General features: G+C 40.5%; 1 protein-coding gene across 2 annotated transcripts; it reads right to left on the minus strand.

Annotated features, from left to right (window-relative positions):
* Positions 1-219: 219 nt before the first annotated feature.
* On the minus strand, positions 220-22,039 carry ap2b1 (adaptor related protein complex 2 subunit beta 1). Of its 2 annotated transcripts, XM_080436430.1 has the most exons (22): positions 21,844-22,039; positions 18,724-18,778; positions 16,814-16,919; positions 16,531-16,666; positions 15,518-15,763; positions 14,917-15,107; positions 14,174-14,395; positions 13,896-14,016; positions 13,234-13,329; positions 11,779-11,894; positions 11,232-11,397; positions 10,971-11,069; positions 10,383-10,648; positions 8,880-9,084; positions 7,618-7,659; positions 7,029-7,187; positions 6,289-6,434; positions 5,787-5,916; positions 5,228-5,312; positions 4,749-4,835; positions 3,126-3,280; positions 220-2,214 (listed from the first exon to the last, which is right to left on the minus strand). In XM_080436430.1, the coding sequence occupies exons 2-22, from the start codon at positions 18,758-18,760 to the stop codon at positions 2,140-2,142; spliced, it is 2,886 nt and encodes a 961-aa protein (XP_080292556.1). In that variant the 5' UTR covers positions 18,761-18,778; positions 21,844-22,039; the 3' UTR covers positions 220-2,139. The 2 variants fall into 2 exon arrangements, with proteins under 2 accessions (XP_080292556.1, XP_080292557.1); XM_080436431.1 differs by lacking the exon at positions 7,618-7,659.
* Between the last annotated feature and the right edge of the window lie 606 nt (positions 22,040-22,645).

Raw genomic sequence — 22,645 nt, forward strand, 5'->3', positions numbered from 1 at the left:
CATTTCAATCAAGGATGTTAGTTAGGTGAAAGTAACACAAAAGTAATGCAAATACTTAGCAAATAAATTACAATGTAACTGATTACTTTTCATTATATATGTATGTAATATTACATTTTAAATTAAGTTCCCCAACACTGCCAGGTATTATCATTGTGATACTATTTGAACATACCTCTACTATAGACAAACAAAGTGAGCGTCGTCCACACATTGTGATACATATAAATTGGGACACTTTATTGAAGTAAAAGGGTGTACACGTCTGAAATGAGGAATGAACTACAACAGGCTTGTTTACTGTACTGGGAGAAAAAGAAAATCAACTATTCATCAGATGCCAAGATATTTCTCTCTAGACATTTTATATTGCTGGCTACCATTTTAGATATAGGCTACTACTGTGTGGTAAAGTTAAGAGAAAGTGGTTTAAAAATAAATCAGGCTTTGGAGGTGTGATAATTCAATAAAGTAATTCAACTTAATAATTCAATTAAGTAATCAAGCAGCTTACAGTAGCTTAATACACAAAAAGCACAAGTAAATGGTGTCACTAACACAAGTGATACACACAAGCCTTTTTGACTGACATTTCAGACCAGTACCAATACGAAAATCCGGTACACAATGTTCAATAGTACCAATGGAGGAGGGAATACCGGCCAAACTTAATTTAGATTACAGCCTACTGTAGATTCATTTGAATTTAATATTTTTATTGACAGATAAAAGTTGACAGAAGAGGAAAACAATCATGTGTTTGTGTTAACAATGTGTTAACATTCAATAACCACAGATTACAAACAATGTAAATATTGGGAGATAGGGAACACACCATTAGAGTGAGTATTTGGACCTGGTAGTTTGATTTTGCCCATGTGAGTGTCCATCTAGCCTGTACGACATTAACTGCATCAGAATGAAAAGGGGATGAAATCATTAATAGTGCATTATAACGTGTAGAATGTTTCCTATTCACAACTGGTACAATGATACTGCAAAATGAAAACCAGTAAAGATATATGGAGGTAGAATCAGGAAGAATAGGATGACAAACATAGCTACATACTGTACTGTACTGTACACCTAGCTGCACCTGTTGCTGCAGTAGACTGGGCAATCGAAAAAACAAGGATGAGGCATGAAATTATCAGCAGCAATAAACATAATGCCACTGATTTGCAAACAATAACATAAGAAAAAATAAGCACAAAAAGGAATGGCACTGGTGTGCAAAGGATGACAAAGAAATGCAAGAAAAGGAATGGCACTGATGTTCAAACAATAACAAAGAAATGCAAAAAAAAGGAATGGCACTCATGTGCAAACAGTGACAAATAAATGCAAAAAGGGAATGGCACTGGTGTGCATACAGTAACAGCGTGCCTTAATTAGTGGTTTGTAGAGTGGTTCCAAAAACAAATCAGGGCAATCACTCCACCATAGGCATGTTATTATTGGCTCATGTAGTATTCGCTGCATTTCACGTTGAAACTCATTCAGTTAGCAAAGTGTTCAATAAAACATAGCAGATGTCACTCACGGAATATTTATAGAATGGATGGAGATCAATCTAAAGTACTATTAAAACCAGAATAAGTATAAAAAAATAAATCAAGAGGAAATAGGAGCATCTCACAGTAATAAAACAAAAACAATGGCTTTGTAGATGATCTTTTTTCACTTGACTAGAGTTTTACCATCAATCACGTCTTACAACATTAAGACATCTAAGTTAAGGATGGAATGGGGGATATAACTTGTTTCACATTGGTAAATATTGGAGTGGGGTGCTGAACAAGTGCACTGAGTAATACAGGTAAGTACCAAAATAAAGGAAACGCCCAAATCAAATGTGTAAAACTCTCATGGGACATTACCATAATATTCTTTCTGTATTTGGTATACACTGTACATGGCTTGAAGACATCAATGCCATCGGCAGATGTACAGTGTGCTTCACCATACAGGAAGTTATCCACGTTCTGCTGATGTGCATTGCATCCCTCCTTAACCATTGAGTTTAATTTGTTTTGGTAATCACCTGTAATATCAAAGAAAGCTCAACTCTGCTATGTTCTTCTTTTTTTTTAGGGGAGATATATAGGATGCAATGTGGCATTAGGACGAGGAAGGGGCTCAGGCCTTCAGGACTGAGTCGTACACCTGGTAGACATACTGGGACACCTCAGGGGCCCGGCACTTCAATGACAACTACAGAGAGAGAGAGAGAGAGAGATCAGAAGGTGTGAGAATCCGAAAACTTCTTTTTACATCCAAGGTATTTATATTTGTATTATTATGTTAGAAGAGCCCAACTGTGTGCAATCAAATTTTATCTAGCACGCAATAGTTATTTGGGTAAACAATTTCTATAAAACCCTTGTTTAAATTACATTATAAATATGTTAAAACACTATGATGTAGTTATAAGCACTCACTCATAAATATTCATAATGCTTTATAACAATAATCATAACAATAACAATAATCATATGAAGCATTTTATAAAACTTCAAAATTGCTGGATCATAGTGTAGTATAATTATGAGTTGTAATCATAATAATTTGATAATACATGATAATCACACTATAAGTGGTCAATGGAGTGCTTAAAGTAAACTAATGACTTCAATCAATTTTTGTGTTTTCTTTCACACATTTAATGCTATTTTTTAACTTTACTTAAAGTACACAATGAACACTTAGAGTAACTTATAATCACACTATAATGCATTATAACAGTGATTATAATGCATTACTAAAATGTACCACAACTCTATAATTACTTAAAAACACTATGATTATGGCCAAAAGAAAGAATATAAATTAGCACACTTTCATAATGCTACTAATAGTAATAATTAAATATCTTTCAAAATAAAGAGAAAGTGCAATAAATAAAGCAATAGACACAATCAAAGCATCAAGTAATTGAAAGGTCTAAAAATGGGTTTCGTGAAGTGAGCAACTTTGATGATGGAAAGTGGACACTAAATGATAAACTGACAAACGACCATCACCTAGTGTCCCTTGGCATTGTAAGTTATATATTGTCTGTCCCCTTCCCAGAAATGACAGCTGTTGAGAAGATGTCAGCACCCAAACAAAGGTGGATCCCTTACCGTGTAGTTGGGATTGCCGGGCTGAATTCGGAGCTCAGCCAAGATCCAGATGCCATTGGTGAGTTTGAGGGACTGGTAGAGCATGTCCTGTCCCTCCACGTTCCTCTTGGCAATAGTGTAGATATTGTTGCTCTGCAGCTTCCCCGACACAGTATCTACAAGACCAGAGTCAACGATTCAATACTGGCACTCATTAAGAATCCTTCTGCTCCTGGTTATGTACCTTTATTGACTCACAGAGACTAAAGCCTGATTTATACTTATAAATAGCAGATCTGCAAGCTCACAACGTTGTCGAGGGGTGACGCACTGTGAGCTGGTAGATCTGCTATTTTCGGTGCACAACGCGCAACCAAGTATAAATGAGGCGGACTGTCACCTTGCCTCAATAATGACAACCACACTTTACCTAACCAGCATGCTAGAAAAGAGCAGCTCAGCGGAATGTGAAAAAAAGCTTGTTAAAATAAATGTATTAAGCGTTCAGTTTTTTCTATGGCTGCTGGCTTGCAATGTGATTAAAAAAATTAGAAAAATAAAAAGGAAAGGATCATTGGGGAAACTCCGCAATACATTCGTCAAACACTTTTACATTCACTTTAGTGTATGCACTGGATACAACTTGTCTGCTCCCCCATTTCATTCAATCCATAATCTACTCTGACAAAGTCTTCATTGTTAGAACGTGGTAACATAGGTTTAATTCAAATACATACACTAGCTGGTTAAAGCACACACATCCACACCTAAGTTTCCCAGTACAACCCTACTGGAGCAGTTGGGGTTTAGGTGCCTTGCTTCAAAGGTGGGTACTGATGAAGGGTTGAGTGTTACTCATTCACTCATGTGAAAGTATGGAGATAATGCTTATTACTGTGTATATGCTATGGAGAATATATATACCATAAATTGTACTGTGTTGATTTAAATCGGAAGAGTGTACAACTGGTAACGTTTAAAATTCCATGAGTTAAATTAATACTCAGGTTTTTACAGTGTATGTGAGACTGACACTATTTGGGGACTAGTCTGACTCAAATGACTGGTCTAGTGGGATTACATCACTGTTCTAGTGGGATTTGAGACACAGCACTGGTCTAATGGGATTTCAACCACACATGCTACAACTACCAGAAAACCTGACTGTGGACTGTGGAGCCATTGTTGTTCTGTGGTTATGTGCTATAGCAAGACTTCTAAGAGCTGCAGCCATTGCGTTGCCATCCACTCAGTTGTTAGGATAAACACTAGCAGGATTATGAGAAGCTTCTGAAAGGAGGGGGTTTGAGGGCTCCTTCAGGCAGAGGAGAAGTGAAAGGTCACCAAGACATGCATGTGGATGGAGAGAGAACAGAAGACAAACTAAATCAAGATGGTTTCTGACTACAGGGATCCCTGATTGTCCATCATTGTTAAGCATCTCTGCAACAAAAACAACTGGCAACACTATAAGAACTATTGTTTGTTCAAACAATTGTTAATTAAAATGCTAATAAAACAAGTATGTACTACAAAGTAATTAGGACAGCAAGTAGACATTCTATCTAAATTCTATATACAAGGTTATTGCTTATGCCCCGCACTCATTAGATATTTCCTATACAGACTATCTGAGAGACATACCTGCATTTAGATGACACTCCTTAATCTGGTACTGCAGCTCATTTTCGTTGGGGATGTCCTTCCAGGTGGCTAGGAACACCTGGCGCTCTGTAAAGGAAAGGGACAACAAAATGAGAGCAATGAATGAGGCAGAAGGCAAAACCATTTCCCCTCAGTAATAACAATAGTAACTATGTATTTAGAGTTAGGTTTAATATAGACTTCAGAGTGGTTAAGAAGGGTCCGGATTGAGGATTCTTGGTTGTGTTCTAGCTAATTCCATTAAAATGCCAGTTTTATAAATAAAAATAAAAAAATAAATAAAAGATTAGCAGATTAATAAAATGTTAAAGTGAATTTTTAAACAAACAGGTACACAACAGTGCTTTTAATTCAAAGGGAATATGGACCCTTCGGTTTGGCACAAATGTTATGGTGAGGATGACTTCATTCTTAATGCATGATCAAAATAAATATGTGTCACTGAAAACTTGACGTACCCATTTTTCCATCTTCTACAAAGAATATATTGAGAGGAATAAGCCCACTGAAGTAGAAGACATCTATGTTGTTCTTCACTGCCACCTGTAGATGTGGTAAACAAAACCATTATATGAAATTGACATTTATAACATTAGGCCAACTATGATGGCTTTGTTTTAAATGCACACCAATATTTTGACGTTACTTACATTCATAATGCACATACAGTACACAAACTGCACAATGGCGACAGCTTTTGTTCGATGTGACACAGTGTCATTGCATTGCATTGAATTGTTTGTTCTAAGGTGAGTGCATGCTACTTAGTTTAACAATGTGTTGACATTCATTAAATCTTTTCTGTTTCATAATTTTTTACCTTTCATGTCCTGTTAGCTGCTACACCTCTCTGATTGGCGTGTCAAAGACTCAACTCATTGGAAATTGTATCTTTTGCCCATTATACGAATAACATAAAATATACAATTACCAACCTGACCCTATTTCATAGAAATGATGTTCTGCGTGTGAATTGATAAACTAAGTGTATGTGGCAGGCCAGTGCTGGTGTCATACCTGAAGATTATTGAGAGGGTCCATCTTCATGACAGGACCGATGGTGTTGAGAGGAAGGGAGAGCTCAATGCTCTGACTGGGCATCAGTGGAGTGTGGACGGGCAGAGGGCTAGTAGGTATCATCCCAAAACTAGACACAAAAAGCAACCACAAAATCAATCAGAGATGGGCTTTCAATCTGCAACTATTGTCGGAGTTTGGAGTAGTCAAATTATATTCATGCTTATGCAAGAGGGGTGTTGGTTTTGTGTTATATTCCTGTGTGTGTCAGTAAGAGTAGTGTCACACACCGAAAATAGTTGATCTACAAGCTCACAACCCTTCAGGATGGGGTGTGACTCTTGTGAGCTTGTAGATCAGCTATTTTTGCTATTTGTCGACATATAAATGACTGAAGAGGTTAACTACACTACATGATGATGGAAAATGCCATTTCAGTTAGTCCCCAAAAATTGTTTGTTTTACATCTACTGTATATTACTGATACTTTATGCACACAAACCTATTCTTGTTGAACTGGACAGCGAAGTCGGTCATATGTTGCAGTGCCTTATTGGTAAAGGTCATGTCCATATACATGTGGCCTTGGCGGCGAGAGAAGGTTCCAGAGATTTCTAGCCCCTTGGCTTTCACTGCCGGCAGCCACACCTAGTAAAACAGACCAAAGAAATACTCATGAAAATCTATCTAGTGTCATATGACAACAGGGATTCTGATTGGATCGTGAACTTGCAAACGTACAACCACACTTTGCTTGCTTAACCACATGAACCCTAGTGTCCCTATACTGGGCATGACATAATAGGTGAACATTCGGCAAAAACTGTTGTGAGCTTGTAGATGGGCTATTTTTGGCAAAGAGATTTGATGTAGAGGGGGAAAACAGGAGGAGGCCAAGTAAAGACCCCAGGGGCACACCGGTCAAGGAAGTATCAGTGTTCAGTGATTAAACACTTTTACACGTTAGTTTACATTAAAACCCCTTCATAGTCAGCCATTTTACATTACTAGATGTGAGGGCTGGGTAGTAAAGACTCTTATTGCACCATTTCCATGCAGACAGGACAGTGTAGAGAAAAAAGAAATGAAGGGCAGAGAGACCCTAACCAAAGCAAAATAATTGATGTCCCCAGCCGACATTGCAAAATACATGGCTGACGCGCTATCCAACCAGCTAGCAACACACCCCTGCATTTATGTTGTAAAAAATCATGTGACTGTATCATAGCTGTGTGAACTCACAGATTTGGGTGCAGCGTAGCCTCCAGTGGTGATGGCCATGCCTGTGGAAAGCTCAAACAGATCGTTGAGACCGCTGCTGCTGGCTGCTGCTGCAGGTGCTGGCGTGGGAGAGGGTGCAAATGTGTTGGGGACAGACGAGGGGATAAAGTTCTGTCCCACCTGAATCAACAGACAACACACACCAAATGTCAGCATCACAAAGTTACCTTCAATGTGCTTGACTGGCACACCGGAGATTTCAAGCTACTGAGAGGATCTGAAAGAAATTGGATCATTCAAGTTAAAAGAATCTGCATTGTTGACAAGCGTCTGGTGAGCTACTGTGCATTTAAAATTTGACTACTTTCACTGATCAGCCCAAGCACCAATCCCATACTGACATTAATAACTTCCCTGTCAGGTCCCCACACCCCAATCAAATGCCATGGAAGGCCAAAAGGTGAGGCATGCGTGACTAGAGTGACACTACATTAGGTCATTCAGCTCCCTAGGGTGGCTGTCTTTGGTGGGTTAAGTTCAAGGCTAGAAACTAAAAGCATGCAGCATGCAGATAGGCGAGCAGGCGGCTTAACGAAAGGGCTCAACTTACTGCTGGACTTCCCCCAACACCTCCGCCCAGGTCTCCCCCGAGCTACAGGAGAGAGTGAGAAGAGAGGCGCCCATAGCCAGTGTCCAAAACAAAAAGACAGGACAGATGGATAACAGAGACAGACAGACAGACAGGGAGACGTACTTAGCAACAGCAAACCACCATTAGGAGGGACCCTCACCTCATGGGAAAACATCACCTCCACATATTGTTAAGACATGAGGATAAGAGTACAAATCTGTTCAAGCTGTTCCATCAGTTTGGAGAAACCAAAACCTGAATGTTAAAGGTGGAAATGGAAGATAATCAAAATATATTAGTACTGCGGTGTGAGTGAGCTAGTTGTCAAATGATAGAAGTTTGTGAACTGTCAAGAGTCAATAACTCTTTGTATTAAGATTATTTGTTGTTATTTATTAAAGAAATCCTAATAGAAACCAGATTTAAAATGTTAACCTTCTGCATTGTTATATCTACTGAATATACTGTAGCCCACCTGCGTACCCTAATCTAATCCTCCCCTAGAGAACCTTCCTGTGGTAACGTGTCGTTCATGCATGGGAGCTGTACATTTTTTTGTCTGGCTCCTTCCTTGTTGTGGTGTATAAGCCGTAGGCGGGTATCAATCATGTCTGCAATCACAAACTACCACAATTTTACTGTGCTTTTTGAAAACACCTCTGAGATCAGGTGATGTAAATCACATGGCAAATAGTTTCACACCTATCATTTGGAGTAGATACAGTACATTTGCACTGTGTCACAGCTCAGTGTGCACACCAGAATCGACTTGAGTTCTGATTTACAGGGTATAAATCCCATAGCCTGTGCTATGATTGGTTAGTGTGCAACCTCTTGACAAATCCACAGCTGGTTGCAGATCATCTAGAATTAATGTGCTCGTTATATTCTTGAGTATACAAAATACCAACAAGACTTGATTTTAAAAAATGCAGTAGAGTGATTTATTTTTATTCTTAATGCTCTTATGAAACTTAGCTTATCTTGGATTTATTTTACTGAATTTAAACTGACAAGTGAGTTGCAAAACCTTTTTTTGTTTTGTTGTGTATTTGTTTTGTATCTAATACTGGTTGCATGGTTGATGAAACACTTGTGAACCACCTGATGTATGCAGATGACCTGGTGGTCCTCAGTCCCAGTAGTGCTGGTTTACAGCAGCTCCTTGACATAATTATGTTCTAAGTATGGTGTGCAACATGACAAAAAATACAATGCCAGCGTGTGTTCCCGGGACTCACCAAACTGTCGAGGCCTCCTCCCAGAAGGTCCACGGCACCCATCTGCATGGAGGATACCTGGGGGACGTTGACTGGAGGTCCCAGGTCCAAGTTGAGCAAGTCTCCCAGGAGGTCACCCTGGCTGGGGATGACGCTTGGTTGTTCCATAGTAGGAGCGGATGGCCCTCCACTCACGGGACTCTCGCCTGTGTTGTCGATCCCATCTCTACTTAGGGATGGGTGATATGGAAGTGCGATGATAATATTGTATTGTGACAAATAATTTTCTTTTACATTTTTCACACATTTTCCAAAATAGCCGATCTATAATCTCACAACATGTCACAATTTGCTATCTAAAATCCCAGTCTCATATAATGATATCGATATAATATCAACATATTGCCCTGTCCTATTTCTTCTTCTGCAGATCTCAGTAATGCTGGAGTCAAATTCAAGGCTTTTGGAATACGTCAGGTTTTCTTTTTTCTTTTGGGGGGGGGGGGGGGATTAATGGGAATTTTGGATCCTGTTTGCCACTTACAAAAGAAAAAAAGGAGGAGCACACTTTCTGATCATGGTGGATGAACCCTAACCATTAGAGGGCCCCTACGATGTAGCCTCTAGCACCCCCATTCAGGCATGAACGGGCCTGATTGGTCAAAATGCGACTTCATGCGGACTGGGTTACTTTTCGTCAAAGCTAAGAGGCACTCATGTCATGCACACACACGGAAACACTGACATCCATGTTGGTAGTGCATAGTTTATATATAATCAAGCAGTAAATATTAGTGTTGGACGCTGTTATAGTCAAACCTTTCCTTCCTCTATTGCATTTGGCTGTAACGTGGTTGGACCTAGAATCCCTCAGCTGTGCGACATAATTACAACACACTTTAGTAGTCTATTAGTACAGCAGAAAACACAGAATCCTTGTCAGATTCTAACCCAGTGCATCCCAGATAGATCCATGCCTGGTAACGTTACACACACACACACACACACACACACACACACACACACCCCCGGTTGAGCCAAGGCACCCAAGACCTGAAAGCAACGTGCAAAATACCCTATGGCAACTGGAGGGGCTGTTTGACTCGTAACAGACCCCCCAGGTTATGGGCTCACTTGCGGAGTGCGCACACTGACACACATGCACACAGGCTGCTGGGTTAATACAAAAATCCATATTTTATTTCACTGTGCAACCATGTCATCCTAACTACCGATCTTAATAGCACAACACACAACTCGTAGTTCGCTACTCACCTGGGATTCCTGTTGTAAAACTTTTTTTGCTTTTAAAATGCAAAGAAAAGAAAACTGTAAATACGTCAAGAAAGCGACAGGGTGGATTCTCTGTGCTTCTGTCTGTGTGGAGCAGATTATTTTGCCCCAAATCGCTTATTTTATTAAAATCGTTTTTCTTTTTATAATCTATTAACTCGATTAGTTCGATTAACTACTGCGCCCATAACTGGCATGAAAACATTAAGCTTTTCAAAGTAGACTAGTGACCTGCTGTGCTGGCCCTGGATGGGGAGGTGCTTGCGGTGGATGCCGTGGCTGCCTTCCACAAAGGCGTTGGGGGGCTTGTGGTAGACAGAGGCCAGTGAGCCGATGTGGCAGATGAGCTCGTCCAGCAGCGTGGGCTCGATCAGGTCCGTCTCTTCCGAGATGAGGGGCTTCTCAGACAGCACCACCTCCTTGGCCGTCACCGGGTCGGTAGACAGCAGGCGCCAATAGATGTAGCCCCTGTCGCGCAGGTCAGGGTTGTCGGAGTCCTGCAGAGAAGACAAGCGCAGGCGTGCCAAAGGAGATGTTTATATTTTTATCATTCAGTTTATGACAGTGCAATCTATGAACATTTAATTGTGACAAATATGTGCGCTGGCCATCGAATTTCAATGCACTTATAGTGCCACTAATATAAAAGTGAATTGACAGCCCTGACAGGACTTCCTAGGAATGACTGATGACCTGTCAAAGTGGCTGGCGGAGTAGACAAGCTTACCAGCAATAGTCGGCATTTCCCTACCTGTTTGTAGGTGCATGTGTATTATGAGCGTGTGTGTGAGTGTGAGTGTGTGTGTGTGTCTGTGTCACCTGAGTGGCAAGGCTGAGGACCTGCTGCACCAGTTCCTGGGTTTCAGACGGCTTCTTGAGGAACAGTTTGACGATGGCAGTGAGAAGTGTGAGCTGGACCTGAAAGTCACAAAGACCCATTCGCAACATACAGAAGTTAATTGTCATTCACAGTATAAACAGTAGTCAATTTGACCAAATTCAATAGAGTATGATTCAACTGAACCAGGTTGACATGACTTCTTTGGTTACACGGAGCAGCTCCACATCCATGGGTCTCACCTGGGTGCTCTCATCATGGAAACCCTCCAGGAAGCTCTCCAGCAGCTCGTCGGCATTGTCGATCCTCTCGGCGTACTCGCCCACGATCCATATCATGGCGGCGCGAGCGTCTGGCTCGTCCAGGGAGTCCAGGTTCTCACACAGCGTGGCGATGATGCTCTCGTATCTGAGCAAAGACAAGAGGTGGTCAGAGTCAGACGGCCCTAATGCCCGCTTAGTGTTAACCCATCATTGCCAATTCTACAAATGCCTTCTAAAGTAGTAGTAGACAATCAGTAGTTGTCACACTTTCAAGATTTTTCAAAAATGTTCAAAAATAGCAGATGTACAAGCTCACAGTGCGGCACGAAGTGACGTGCTGTGAGCTTGTATATCTGCTATTTTTGAATAGTCAACGCAAAACTCTGAAATGACACAGATGCTTTCCCGGTTTTAATGGGTTTTAATGTGTTGCATTCTTGCACATCCCACGTTCCTAAGAAATTGTTCAAGTCTATAATATAATCAAATAGGATATCAAGGTGTGTCGGGCAGCTGGTCCACTTACTTGTTGGGGTACTTGCGGAAGATGTCCCTGATGACCACGATAGCCTCCTGGACCACATAGTTGACCTTGGTCTGGATCAGGTCCAGCAGGGTGCTCACACAGCGCTCAGCTGATTGCTGGGTTGGGTGAAAGACAAGTTAGAATGAAAATAAACTATCTTGTGTACCTTCATTTTAAAAAGGTACACATATTAACTGTTACTTTTTAGCACGATTATTAGTAATGTATTAGTTCTATATTTGTCATAATTAAAGCAGCACTATGTAACTTTCCTCTACTATCCCGGATTTGAACCCGGTTTCCTGCGCAAGTGCTGACATTTTTACCATTGAGCTAATAGAGCCGGCCTGCTTGCCCGGAAGATAAATTGAATCTTGACCATCAGCTCAAAATTTGTGTCAGATCCTGTGTCTAGGTGAGACATGACCATTGACACGATCTAAACGTCTCAATAGCAGAGCAGAGAGACAAAATACAACCACCCCAATTGTTATATTGTATTAACATACACTACCATACAGATTGTAACTTTTTCTTAATGAATAAAATGTAATTGTGTGTGTCCAACTGTCCATAGTGAGGCTTTAAGAATGTCATTATTTACACAAGAATAATGACTACCACGTACTAAAACTCAATTAATGGTCTTTATAACTGTGTAGCTAGACACAGAATTATAGGTAATAATACCCCAAATCTACAAAGTCATTTTACTCAAAACATTCTAAACTAATTTATTTACAGCACATTTCATACACAAAGGCAACTCAAAATCCTTTCCATAAGGCATAAAAAGGCATTCACAGAGAAATAAAAGTATAAAAACAATCAAATAAATAAATATAATAGCATACAATTAATCAAAGCATAATTGTACAGTAGTACTCGTTTTACTATTCTTACTCGGACAAGTTGCACACTATGAGCAATAAACTTATCTTATTCAGGAGTATTGTACTGTCTAGGTTCTTTCTCCCACCTAATATTGACGTGCTTTACTAGCATTAACAGTTTCCTATTCCAAAGTTGGAGGCCGTTCAAACTACGTGATCGTAATAAAACACTTATTTACTAAAATAGGGCTGTACAGATCCACTTTAAATGAATGTTCTTTTTTAAATGTGCTAAACCGTTAAATCTGATACAAAATGTTGCTAATCAAGGAATGCTGCACACACTTCATTTGATCTCCTTGTATTACAAATTATTTAAGTAGGTAATTAACGGAAACACAAACGGAATAGCTGATGAACAAAAATGATGTTATTGTGAGGACGGAGGCAAAAAACTGAAAGGAAAAAGCTGCATTTTCTGTGTATGTATATAATGATGTCCAGCTTCCTGTTATATCCTACATTGTCAGACTGTACTAAATGCAAGGTACTTCTTAAGTGATTTATACTCGGTTGTGTCGCACAACTAAATATGACTGATATTTAGGTAACTAAATATTACCTCCACTTTGATGGCACAGCGCCCGATGGCTCTGACTGCCTTGCGCACAAAGTCCACATCAACTTCTGTGGCATACTCCTTCAGTTCAGCAAGCACCTGGAGGATGGAGAGCACAGCAATGAGCATTGAAGCTACAAATTATATGTCCTTTGTCTCCCTCTCCTGATGGAGAGAAGTAATTGCAACGATGACCGATCTACAATATACAAGATATCGTTGCTGTATATTCTATTCTAACTTTTTCTGTTTTGTTGGTAAATTAACACCCTTCTCATCATACTACAGCGTCACACAAAAGTGACTTAACCCTTAAATTAATCCATTAAGACCGGGAACGCATCTGTGTCATTTTAAGAATGTGCTCATAGAGTGACACCGAGTGCCGCGCTATGAGCTTGTAGATCTGCTATTTTTTAATAAGAAATCGAGAAAAGGTGTGCAAATCTTTGAATATATATATACATTTTTAACTCAAATCTTTGCTTCTGGGGGGGTCCCTGGAACAAAACAATTTGAGATGGGGGGGTCCACTCCGCGGACAAATACATATAATTTTGAATAGCCCAAAGTATATAATAATGGCTATAGCTAAAAAACAAAAATGACACAGTATGCTTTCCCGGATTGAATGGGTTAAATAAGCACTAGAAGCACAATGGTACCTGGGCTATGTTGGCCTGTGAGGCCAGGCGGATCATAATATCCAGCTTCTCCAGTTTGACATAGATGGGATCGTTGTACTTGACGAAGAACACCTTGATCTCCTGCTTTAGGATCTCAGGCCTAGGAGAAACAATAGGACAATGATGTTGATAAATAAATAAAATAAAAATAAAACCTTGCTTCTCCATTATTCAATAACAAGTCAGTTATTGGTTCTATATATTGGTTTCGATATACTTTCGCTTAAGTTAATTGCCTAATGTGTTAATTGCCTTACCTTTTCTGGACGATGAGGTTGATGTTCCTCAGGGCCACATACTGGACCTCTGGCTCTCCAGAGAGCAGGGTGACCAGCGGTGGGGACAGCTTCTTCAGCAGGGTGTTGTAGTAGTCAGAGTCTTTGGGCAGCAGCTCCAGGAACTTCATCAGCACCTTGACCGCAGACAGCACCACCGCCGAGTTGGCGTGAGACAACCGAGGGGTCACGCGCTCACAGATGCTTTTTGAGGACGCGGAGGAACAAAGGAAATCATTACAATCCAATGTAAGTATCCCTCTCCATAACAGCATTCTCTATTATTAAATGACAGGTTCTTTGACACAAGAGCTGTGTTTAAGAGTTGCCTTAACCCAGAGGGACTTCGGCGGAGGAAATTCTGAATTCTGCAATATACTCAAACTCTGCATCAGCGAGTACACAAAAATTGATGATTCATGCTCAGACATGAAGTGATATTGGTGCACCCTAAAATGGTGTATCACTGATGTGGCATACCTTGGTAGTTACACATCCTCAATCAATTGATCAATTCAATTGCAATGAGGGGATAACAGTGGATGCTTTGGTACCATCGTTAGAGTTACTCCAGTGGTGGTGATCAACAACAATAAATAAAATACTTCACAGAGGACATCAGTCCCTGCCTTTGTCTTGTAGTGTGACTTCTACATCCCTGGTCATAGTACAGGTATGATGAGGAGAAACTATCATTTGCATGGTCAATTTAATCTAAATATTACCTTTGAGCCTCTCTTTCATCCTTAGGGTTGTAGTTGGACAGGCAGTCCAGGATGAAGATCTGGCCCCACTCCGTGCACTCATTGAGGGCTGTCAACAACTTGTTGATATTCTGGGGATTCAGGTCCAGGAGGTTGCTGTTCGGGTGGGACTCACTGATCTCGGACAGTGCTGCCACAGCATTGGCTACAACCTAGAGGATGGAAGTATGCACCAAGTCAGTCAAATCCTCAGGGTTTATTTAATTGTTTAGGGGATAAAAAGCAAATGCAGTCAAATACAGTAAGTGCCCTCCATTCTGAGTGTGTTCAGTTGGCGTACAGCTTGACTAGAAATCTGGACAGACAAACACACAGACAGATGAACAGACCCACTTATAGACATCCTAGTACCTATGTAAAAGAAGTAGTGTGCCTATCCAAGCCTAAATCAGGTACAGGTGCAGGACCAAAACAAACTACAAATAGCCAAGAAAAAAAAAAAAACTGGAACGACTAAATTAAGCTTCCATAAATGCGCTGTTATGGCCAGAACAGTCTACACAAGTGAGCCTGACGAATATCGTTCTGGTCCTTACATTGCATCATCCTTGTACATACGTACCATGGGGTTGGAGTCAGCAATGAGGTCTCTTAAAGAGTCCAGGAAGCCCTGGTCTTCCACCATCTGGGCATTGATGTCATGGAGTTTGGCCACGCACACAGCTGCTGTCTTCCTCACATACGGGTCCTCGTCCTTCAGACATTTCCTCAGAGGTTCACAGAGGTACTCTGTGATCTTATCCACCCGGATGCAACCCATGGTGCGCACGGCCAGAGCACGGATCAGGGGGTTGGGGTCCTCGCAGTCCTGCGTATTGGCAGAGAGGACAATGGTTAGACAAATTAATTCACTTTCTGGGTGGCTATGGGAGCCACTCAGGGGTAGAATGGCCGGTAGTGATGTGCGGGTCGGGTTTTTTCATGACCCGCCCCGCCCCAACCCGCCACGGAACCCAACCCGCCTCAACCCGCCCAGCGAACCCATATATAAATCTATGGCTCAACCCGCCCCGCGACCCGCGGAGGGAATATATATATATATATTATATAGCGCTCTTTTAAGTACCCAAAGTCGCTTTAAATGTCTACAGTAGCACAACATTGTCATGGGCTAAATAAACAAGCATGTTGTTCAAAATATGTTTTTTGATTTTTTTTTTGCGTGTGAGAGCGGCTGACCCGCTCACCCGCAGCCCGCATAATTGCCTCTGAAATCCTGACTCGACCACCCGCGCCGCGGGTTGACCCACGGGTTACGGGTCGGCCCGCTCATCACTAGTGGCCGGGTAAAGTGAACCAGTTCGATCCCGGGCTCCCCCAGAGTTAGTGTCGAAGTGTCCTTGAGCAAGACACTGAACCCATAATTTCTCCCGATGAGCAGTGAATGTGTGTGAATGGGTGGATGTAATGCACAATCTATGTAAAGCGCTTTGGATAAAAGCGCTATATAAATGCACCATTTACCATTTACCATAGTGTTATTCTAATTACCATCTTGCATATAGACACATTTCACAAGTTAAAACTCAAACAATTGCAAGGCTCAACAAACAGTCAGACAGTGTGGGGTCTTGCCTTGACAAAGCTGTTGACTGCCATGATGGCCATATCAGGCTGGCTCTTGGCGTAGTTCATTAAGTAAAGATAGACCAGCTTCTTCAACTCCAGGTTGTCAGTCTGCATGCAGTTCACCACATCTGGAAACAAGGAGCTGAGGGCAGAGGATGACGTCTCTGTCAAAAATCACCTTCAAGACATTTCATTAAAAAATTATGTCACACTAAAATATCCTCACTAGGAAGACACTGAGAAATAGAAAATGGGTGAATGTGTGAGCCTGAAGTGTTTCGTACAGTACCTGACATCCTTGCCCACGGTCATGGCAGCAATGACCTTCTTCACTGCCTCCTTCCTTTTCTCCTTCTTCTCATTGTTCAGTTCTGCCTTCAGCTCAAAGATCTCCCCTGGAGGAGGAACCCCATGTAAGTACAGTATAAATAGTACCAGTAGTATATAGGCTACTAAGCAATATAAAGTAAAATCGTGTTTATCTGACCCAATCAGGAAAGGGGCATGCAAATAAAACCTCTTGTGAAATCAAGTAGGAGTGCAACAATTAATAACATTATTAAAATTATATTTTTTATAAAATACATTTTGGTGGAAACCTTGTTTACCCCCCAAAAGTTCAAAAGTTGCAAATCTACAAGCTCACACGATCGGCAAGTCGGAAGCTTGTAAATCAGCTATGACACTATGTACAACAAAGTATACAATAGGGCTTAAGGTGTTGATCTGACTCATCAATTTAGTCAATTATAAAGAAAAAATCTATTAGAATGTTTTTGCGTCGATTCATTCATATTAAAAAAAAAATCGTTGTGCTTCAAGTTTATTTGATTAATCAAAAAAGTAATCAACAGAATAATAGCTAATAAAATAATCTATTCAAATTGTCTATTTCTGCAAAGATTACAGGAATAAAACTGGACTATAAATATCACGGACAATAAGTCTAAAGTCCAAAGTTCTATAGTAGCAAAATGAAAAAGTTCATCTATCAAACAGATAACAATCTGATAAAGAAATGAAGATCCAATACTGTAGAAGTATTGTCTCTATCCCTACAAATAAAATATAGCAAATAAATTTACTTTAACAAGCATTCATCCTTTTCAGTTCCCATGTAAACCACAGTGTGTATGTAAAATAAAACACAAATGGCCATAAAGTTTCCAATGTGAATTTGCTTCACATTTGTCAACTTCTTTGGCTTGTGCAGGTGGAAGATGTAATCAATCATTGACAATGTGTTGAACCACTGAGAATGTGACTTTTATTCTTTGTTTTAATATCCTTCACGATCACCTGATCCCTGCACAGGAGACATGTTACACAGCTCCTCCTCCGTTTACTTTAAAACCAAAATATCTCAGAAATCAGGCCATGGGATGCCTTGTACCATCTAAGGAAAATGTGTAAAATTACATGCTCTGCAGCACAGTACAACACCGTACTATAAATGCCTGTTGTGCACCTGAAGTGCACACACAGATTCACACAGTGAGTCACAATAATATTAGGCTACAGGCTTTTTTCAAGCTATTCCCCTGCAACTAAGTGAGAAATGGTTTCTGCCCCATCTTTTAAATACAAAATATGGTTGCTTAGGGTGGAAAACGTGTATGCCCAAAACAGTTAACTTTTATGAGAAAAAATTATTGCCAGAAGCTTAACCCATTGATACCTGGAACGCATCTGTGTAACTTTAGATGTTTTTGGCTATTCAAAAATAGCAGATATACAAGCTCATAGCGCGGCACCGAGTGCCGCGCTATGAGCTTGTATATCTGCTATTTTTGAAAAATCGTGATATTTTTTTTTTGATTTTTTTTTCAAAAAACTGTTAGGATTTTGATTTTTTTAAAGAATCGCCTCAGGTCTTAATGGGTTAATGCATTTTATTGGTTAACCACTTTCAACATAACATCCCGCTTTGGCGTGAAATTATGTAATTCAAGCCATAAGTGGTTCTCTCATTATCACTTGAGAGAACCACTTAGGTGTGTTCTGACTAGCCATGGCACTGACTAACAAGTTGCGTGCCAAAAATGGCAGCTCTACAAGCTCACGACGCTGTGACATGTTGTGAGCTGTAATTTGGATATTTTCGGTGTGTGACACTGGTGCACAACCAAGTATAATTCACCCATAATATTTTACTGGGTTAGCATGCCACCATTCTGTCCATCTGTCCTCAGTGCTCACCTTTTTTGTTTGTCGTGAAGTATTTGGAGTCAGTCATGACTGTGGACCTTCAAATCTGTTAAATAGAAATGTACATAATTAATACAGTATGAAAGACAAACCCTGTGCATTTAATAGAAGAACTGAAATTAAACAATGTAATGGACCATGTATATAAAACTGATGATCTTCAACAGACTCAGTGTGGACTAACATGCACAGCATCCAAAACAAAGCAAATCCCAATATAGGGCTCCCTGAAGTCTAATATAGCATGAAACCTATCCATTTGGTCATTCAATATCATGCAGTAAATTTGGTGCATATACAAAATAGAAGCTGGAAGTCGCCCTGTTGAGATCACTGTTAGCTTATGTTACAATACTAAAAATGTATGATTTGACAGGCCATGCTCAGGCAAACACCACCACACCAATCACAATTAAATACAAGTTGACCAATTTTCACTAATATTTAAACTCTGGACCATTCACACGAAATGCCATGGTGGAAGATTTACCAGATTAACAAACAAGTTACAAATGTCGACCAAGGGTGTTATGTGGCGTTACTGGATTAATAACTTGTAATGCTATAACTATGCAATCATTATGACATTGTAATTGGTCCAAAGGACAATATATAACAGAGGTGGGCAACCATGTGTTTTTGATTTACTGGTACTGTAGATCAAGAGACAAATTTAAAGAATCCAGACAAAGACATCCATTCATTTCTTTGATAACACTTTTCTCTGCAGAGTGCAGTCAGTCAAACGTTATCGTTAATGTTAAATGATTGACTTATTCTATGTTTTATATTCTAATATTTTGAGTATAGCTAGCAGCAGCCTATACAAACTTAAAAGTGGAGGTTATATTTTCACTGTCGACTTGGCTGGTACAGAAGATCCCTGCAGCTTTGGAATAGATCATATGCATATAGGTTAGCCCTAGAATGTCTGTGATCTTACATACATTTCATGTATTCCAAATACACAGTCATAGATCACCCTCGCCGATGCGCTGTGTAGTGACGATCTGCGCGGCCGTAAAAGTGCTCTAAACTCCATCTGTACTCACCCAATAATTAATTCCTAAGACTTGGAGTCATATATTGTCCTCTAGTTTCATATCCATTTGAAAGTTCTGCCAGAAAAAGTGTGTTTAGTCAAATATCTCCACTTTTCCACGAGCTGCACACTGACGACTTTCTGTACGGGCGAGGGGCACGACTTGAGTGAAGGACCGAATTTACCCAAACATCCTCTTGTCATCACAAACGTCATAACAAATTGACACAGGGAAACACAAACGAATGGGGCACACAATTGACAGGTGCTTATGATTGGTGCGGGGTAATGAATCACTCCATCTGCCAATTGTGTGTCCCACACATTTGTGCGCCCTAAAGGAAGTTTACATATATTCAGTCCTGCACTCATTCCAGGCCCCTCGCCCGTACAGAAAGTCGTCCGTGTGCAGCTCGTGGAAAAGTGGAGATATTTGACTAAACACACGTTTTCTGGCAGAACTTTCAAATGGATATGAAACTAGAGGACAATATATGACTCCAAGTCTTAGGAATTAATTATTGGGTGAGTACAGACGGAGTTTAGAGCACTTTTACGGCCGCGCAGATCGCGACTACACAGCGCGTCGGCGAGGGTGATCTATGACTGTGTATTTGGAATACATGAAATGTATGTAAGATCACAGACATTCTAGGGCTAGCATATAGGTATGCAGCTAAGAGTGCCAAGGCTTTAGGACCTAATGCCAATAAGCATGGGACTGATTGTCTGTGGGGAATTTATTACATTTAGATTAGATTGTTGTTGTTATTTGAGGCAGTTTATTATGATTATTACAATAATTGTTATTCAGAGATAAGCCACGGCTAATATTATACACACATACCAGACATGCCAACCACAGAAAGCGTATACACCCAAGGAATCAATTCAGAGTTCCATACTGTGTTACCAATCCTTTAAACACCCCCAAAACAGATCCATTATAGCCAACAAACCAAAGCCCATTTTCCATGCCTGCTGACAGAGACTCCATTTCTACATGCACATTGCTTCTCTTGACATAAAGCAAAAGGGTAGCCTACATTTCATTCAAATTATTCAAATTCTAATATGATTAAATCAAACCTGCACTATCAGGTACAGCTTTCTGTTTACTTCCATTACTGTTTTTCTATTATGAAAGGTTTGACATTGTGCCCGGGATGAATAACCGACAAGTGAAGCGTACATGGTCTAATAAATTACTGGAAACCTTAACATAATGCTGTGTTATTATTCTCCCCAAAGGAATGTGTCCATCAACTACCACATTATACCCCAAATCACTGCTGTGTAAAGACTATATTGTAACCCACTTCTGACACCAATATAACGTTTCGCGCACCGAGCTGGGATCAAACCCCAATCTCCAGCTCGGCAGACCCGGCAGGTAACAGGCAACGCCAAGAGAGCTAGCTCCCATGAAGGAGCAAGTTACGGCCGGGTCTTTAGCGGGGTCGCTCGCTACACTATGATCTTAGCCTTAAGGATCAAGAGACTATCATAGTTGTGTTTTATCGAGTCTGACTTTTACTTTCGCATCATGCACATGTCAGAATCGATCAAATACAACTATGATAATCTTGATCCAAGGCTAATCTGATCTAACATAGCCTTAATGGTGGTACTTAGACAATAATTGTACAATGAAGTAGGATAGTAACTGATTTCAACAATTCCCCTGCCCTGATGCAGTCATTTATCCAAGCACTCCATCGCTTGGCAAGCGACGCGGATGTTAGCTGACGCTAGCCTGCGGTAAAAGGCGCCGGGTGGCGGTGCATTGACTGAACGGGAGAAGTTACTAACATGTTAAATAAAGACGACACACTGACTCAGTCATTGTGGCAACGACACCAATGTTATCCAGCGTTTATCAGCGGATCGTGCTCAGTGTCCTTGCCTTGCGGGATAAATGTCACCGTATCGTATGATGCTTGGCTGTCTGTCAAGCAGCGGCCTCCTCCTGCCTTCAGATGCTGCTTGTTGGTTAACATTAGCCTGTCAGCTAGCACAGCAGAACGGCCATTCATGTTAACTGTGAATGGGCGGTGGTACATACTCACATTGTTTATAGTCTCAACGACGCTAAACTGCCGCAGAAGGTGCCGGGAGTGTGCCTTGTTGGTCGACTGGTTTTCTGGGGGGAAATGTTGGTTATTTCTTGGACTTGGTTTTTGCCGCAAAAGGAGAACTGTAGAAAGATGGAGAACGGGAGAATTCCAAGGTCTACGATGATGGTGCGTTCGTGTAATCCTCGTAAATTCTGAATTACTTCCTAGTTTCGACACCGTGTGTGTGTGTGTGTGTGTATTATTTTACGTACTTGTATGCTATATTTGGTGTCATTTGGTGTATAGAAATTGCCAATTTCAACTAGTTGAGGTGCTCTTAAAGGAGTTTGATTGATTGATGTACTTTTATTTAGTAAGACATGAGAATCACAGTACATGGAAGTACAAATTCACAATGCAAGGTCTACTAAACTGGAAGACTCATTATGCACGCAGCTTGTTTAAGATGAGAACCCCATGCATGAGTAGTTCACACAAATTCATGGAGATTCTTTTGTTTCTTTGTGCATTCCTGAGCCAATACTTTGATGACCGGCCCGGGTCATCGGTCAATGGGAGACTCAGTAGCGGAGACTGTGCCAGTCATCAAATTATTGATTTAGGAATGCGACTACAACAAAAAAATCTTCATGAATTCAAGGCTTCATGTGGGGTGTTTTTTCGGGATGAACTACTCCTTTAAACACACAGGCAGTAGGTTAATGTTATCTAGCTAGCTACATACCCAACAGTTGTGATAATGGACTTTAAGTTATGAACTTGCATTTTACTGCACAATTCCTAACGTGATTAA

This window comes from Gymnoscopelus braueri (genome assembly GCF_963280865.1).
Source record: "Gymnoscopelus braueri genome assembly, chromosome: 8".
NCBI lineage: Eukaryota > Metazoa > Chordata > Actinopteri > Myctophiformes > Myctophidae > Gymnoscopelus > Gymnoscopelus braueri.

Excerpts from the sequence above, each read along its gene's own strand:
- ap2b1 (XM_080436430.1), bottom strand. The coding sequence starts at position 18,760 with ATGACTGACTCCAAATACTTCACGACAAACAAAAAAG. Across the intron at positions 9,085-10,382 it reads ATCCAGGGCCAGCACAGCAG|AGATGGGATCGACAACACAG; the intron begins GTCACTAGTCTA and ends ATCCCTAAGTAG. Across the intron at positions 4,836-5,227 it reads TGTAGAAGATGGAAAAATGG|AGCGCCAGGTGTTCCTAGCC; the intron begins GTACGTCAAGTT and ends TTTCCTTTACAG.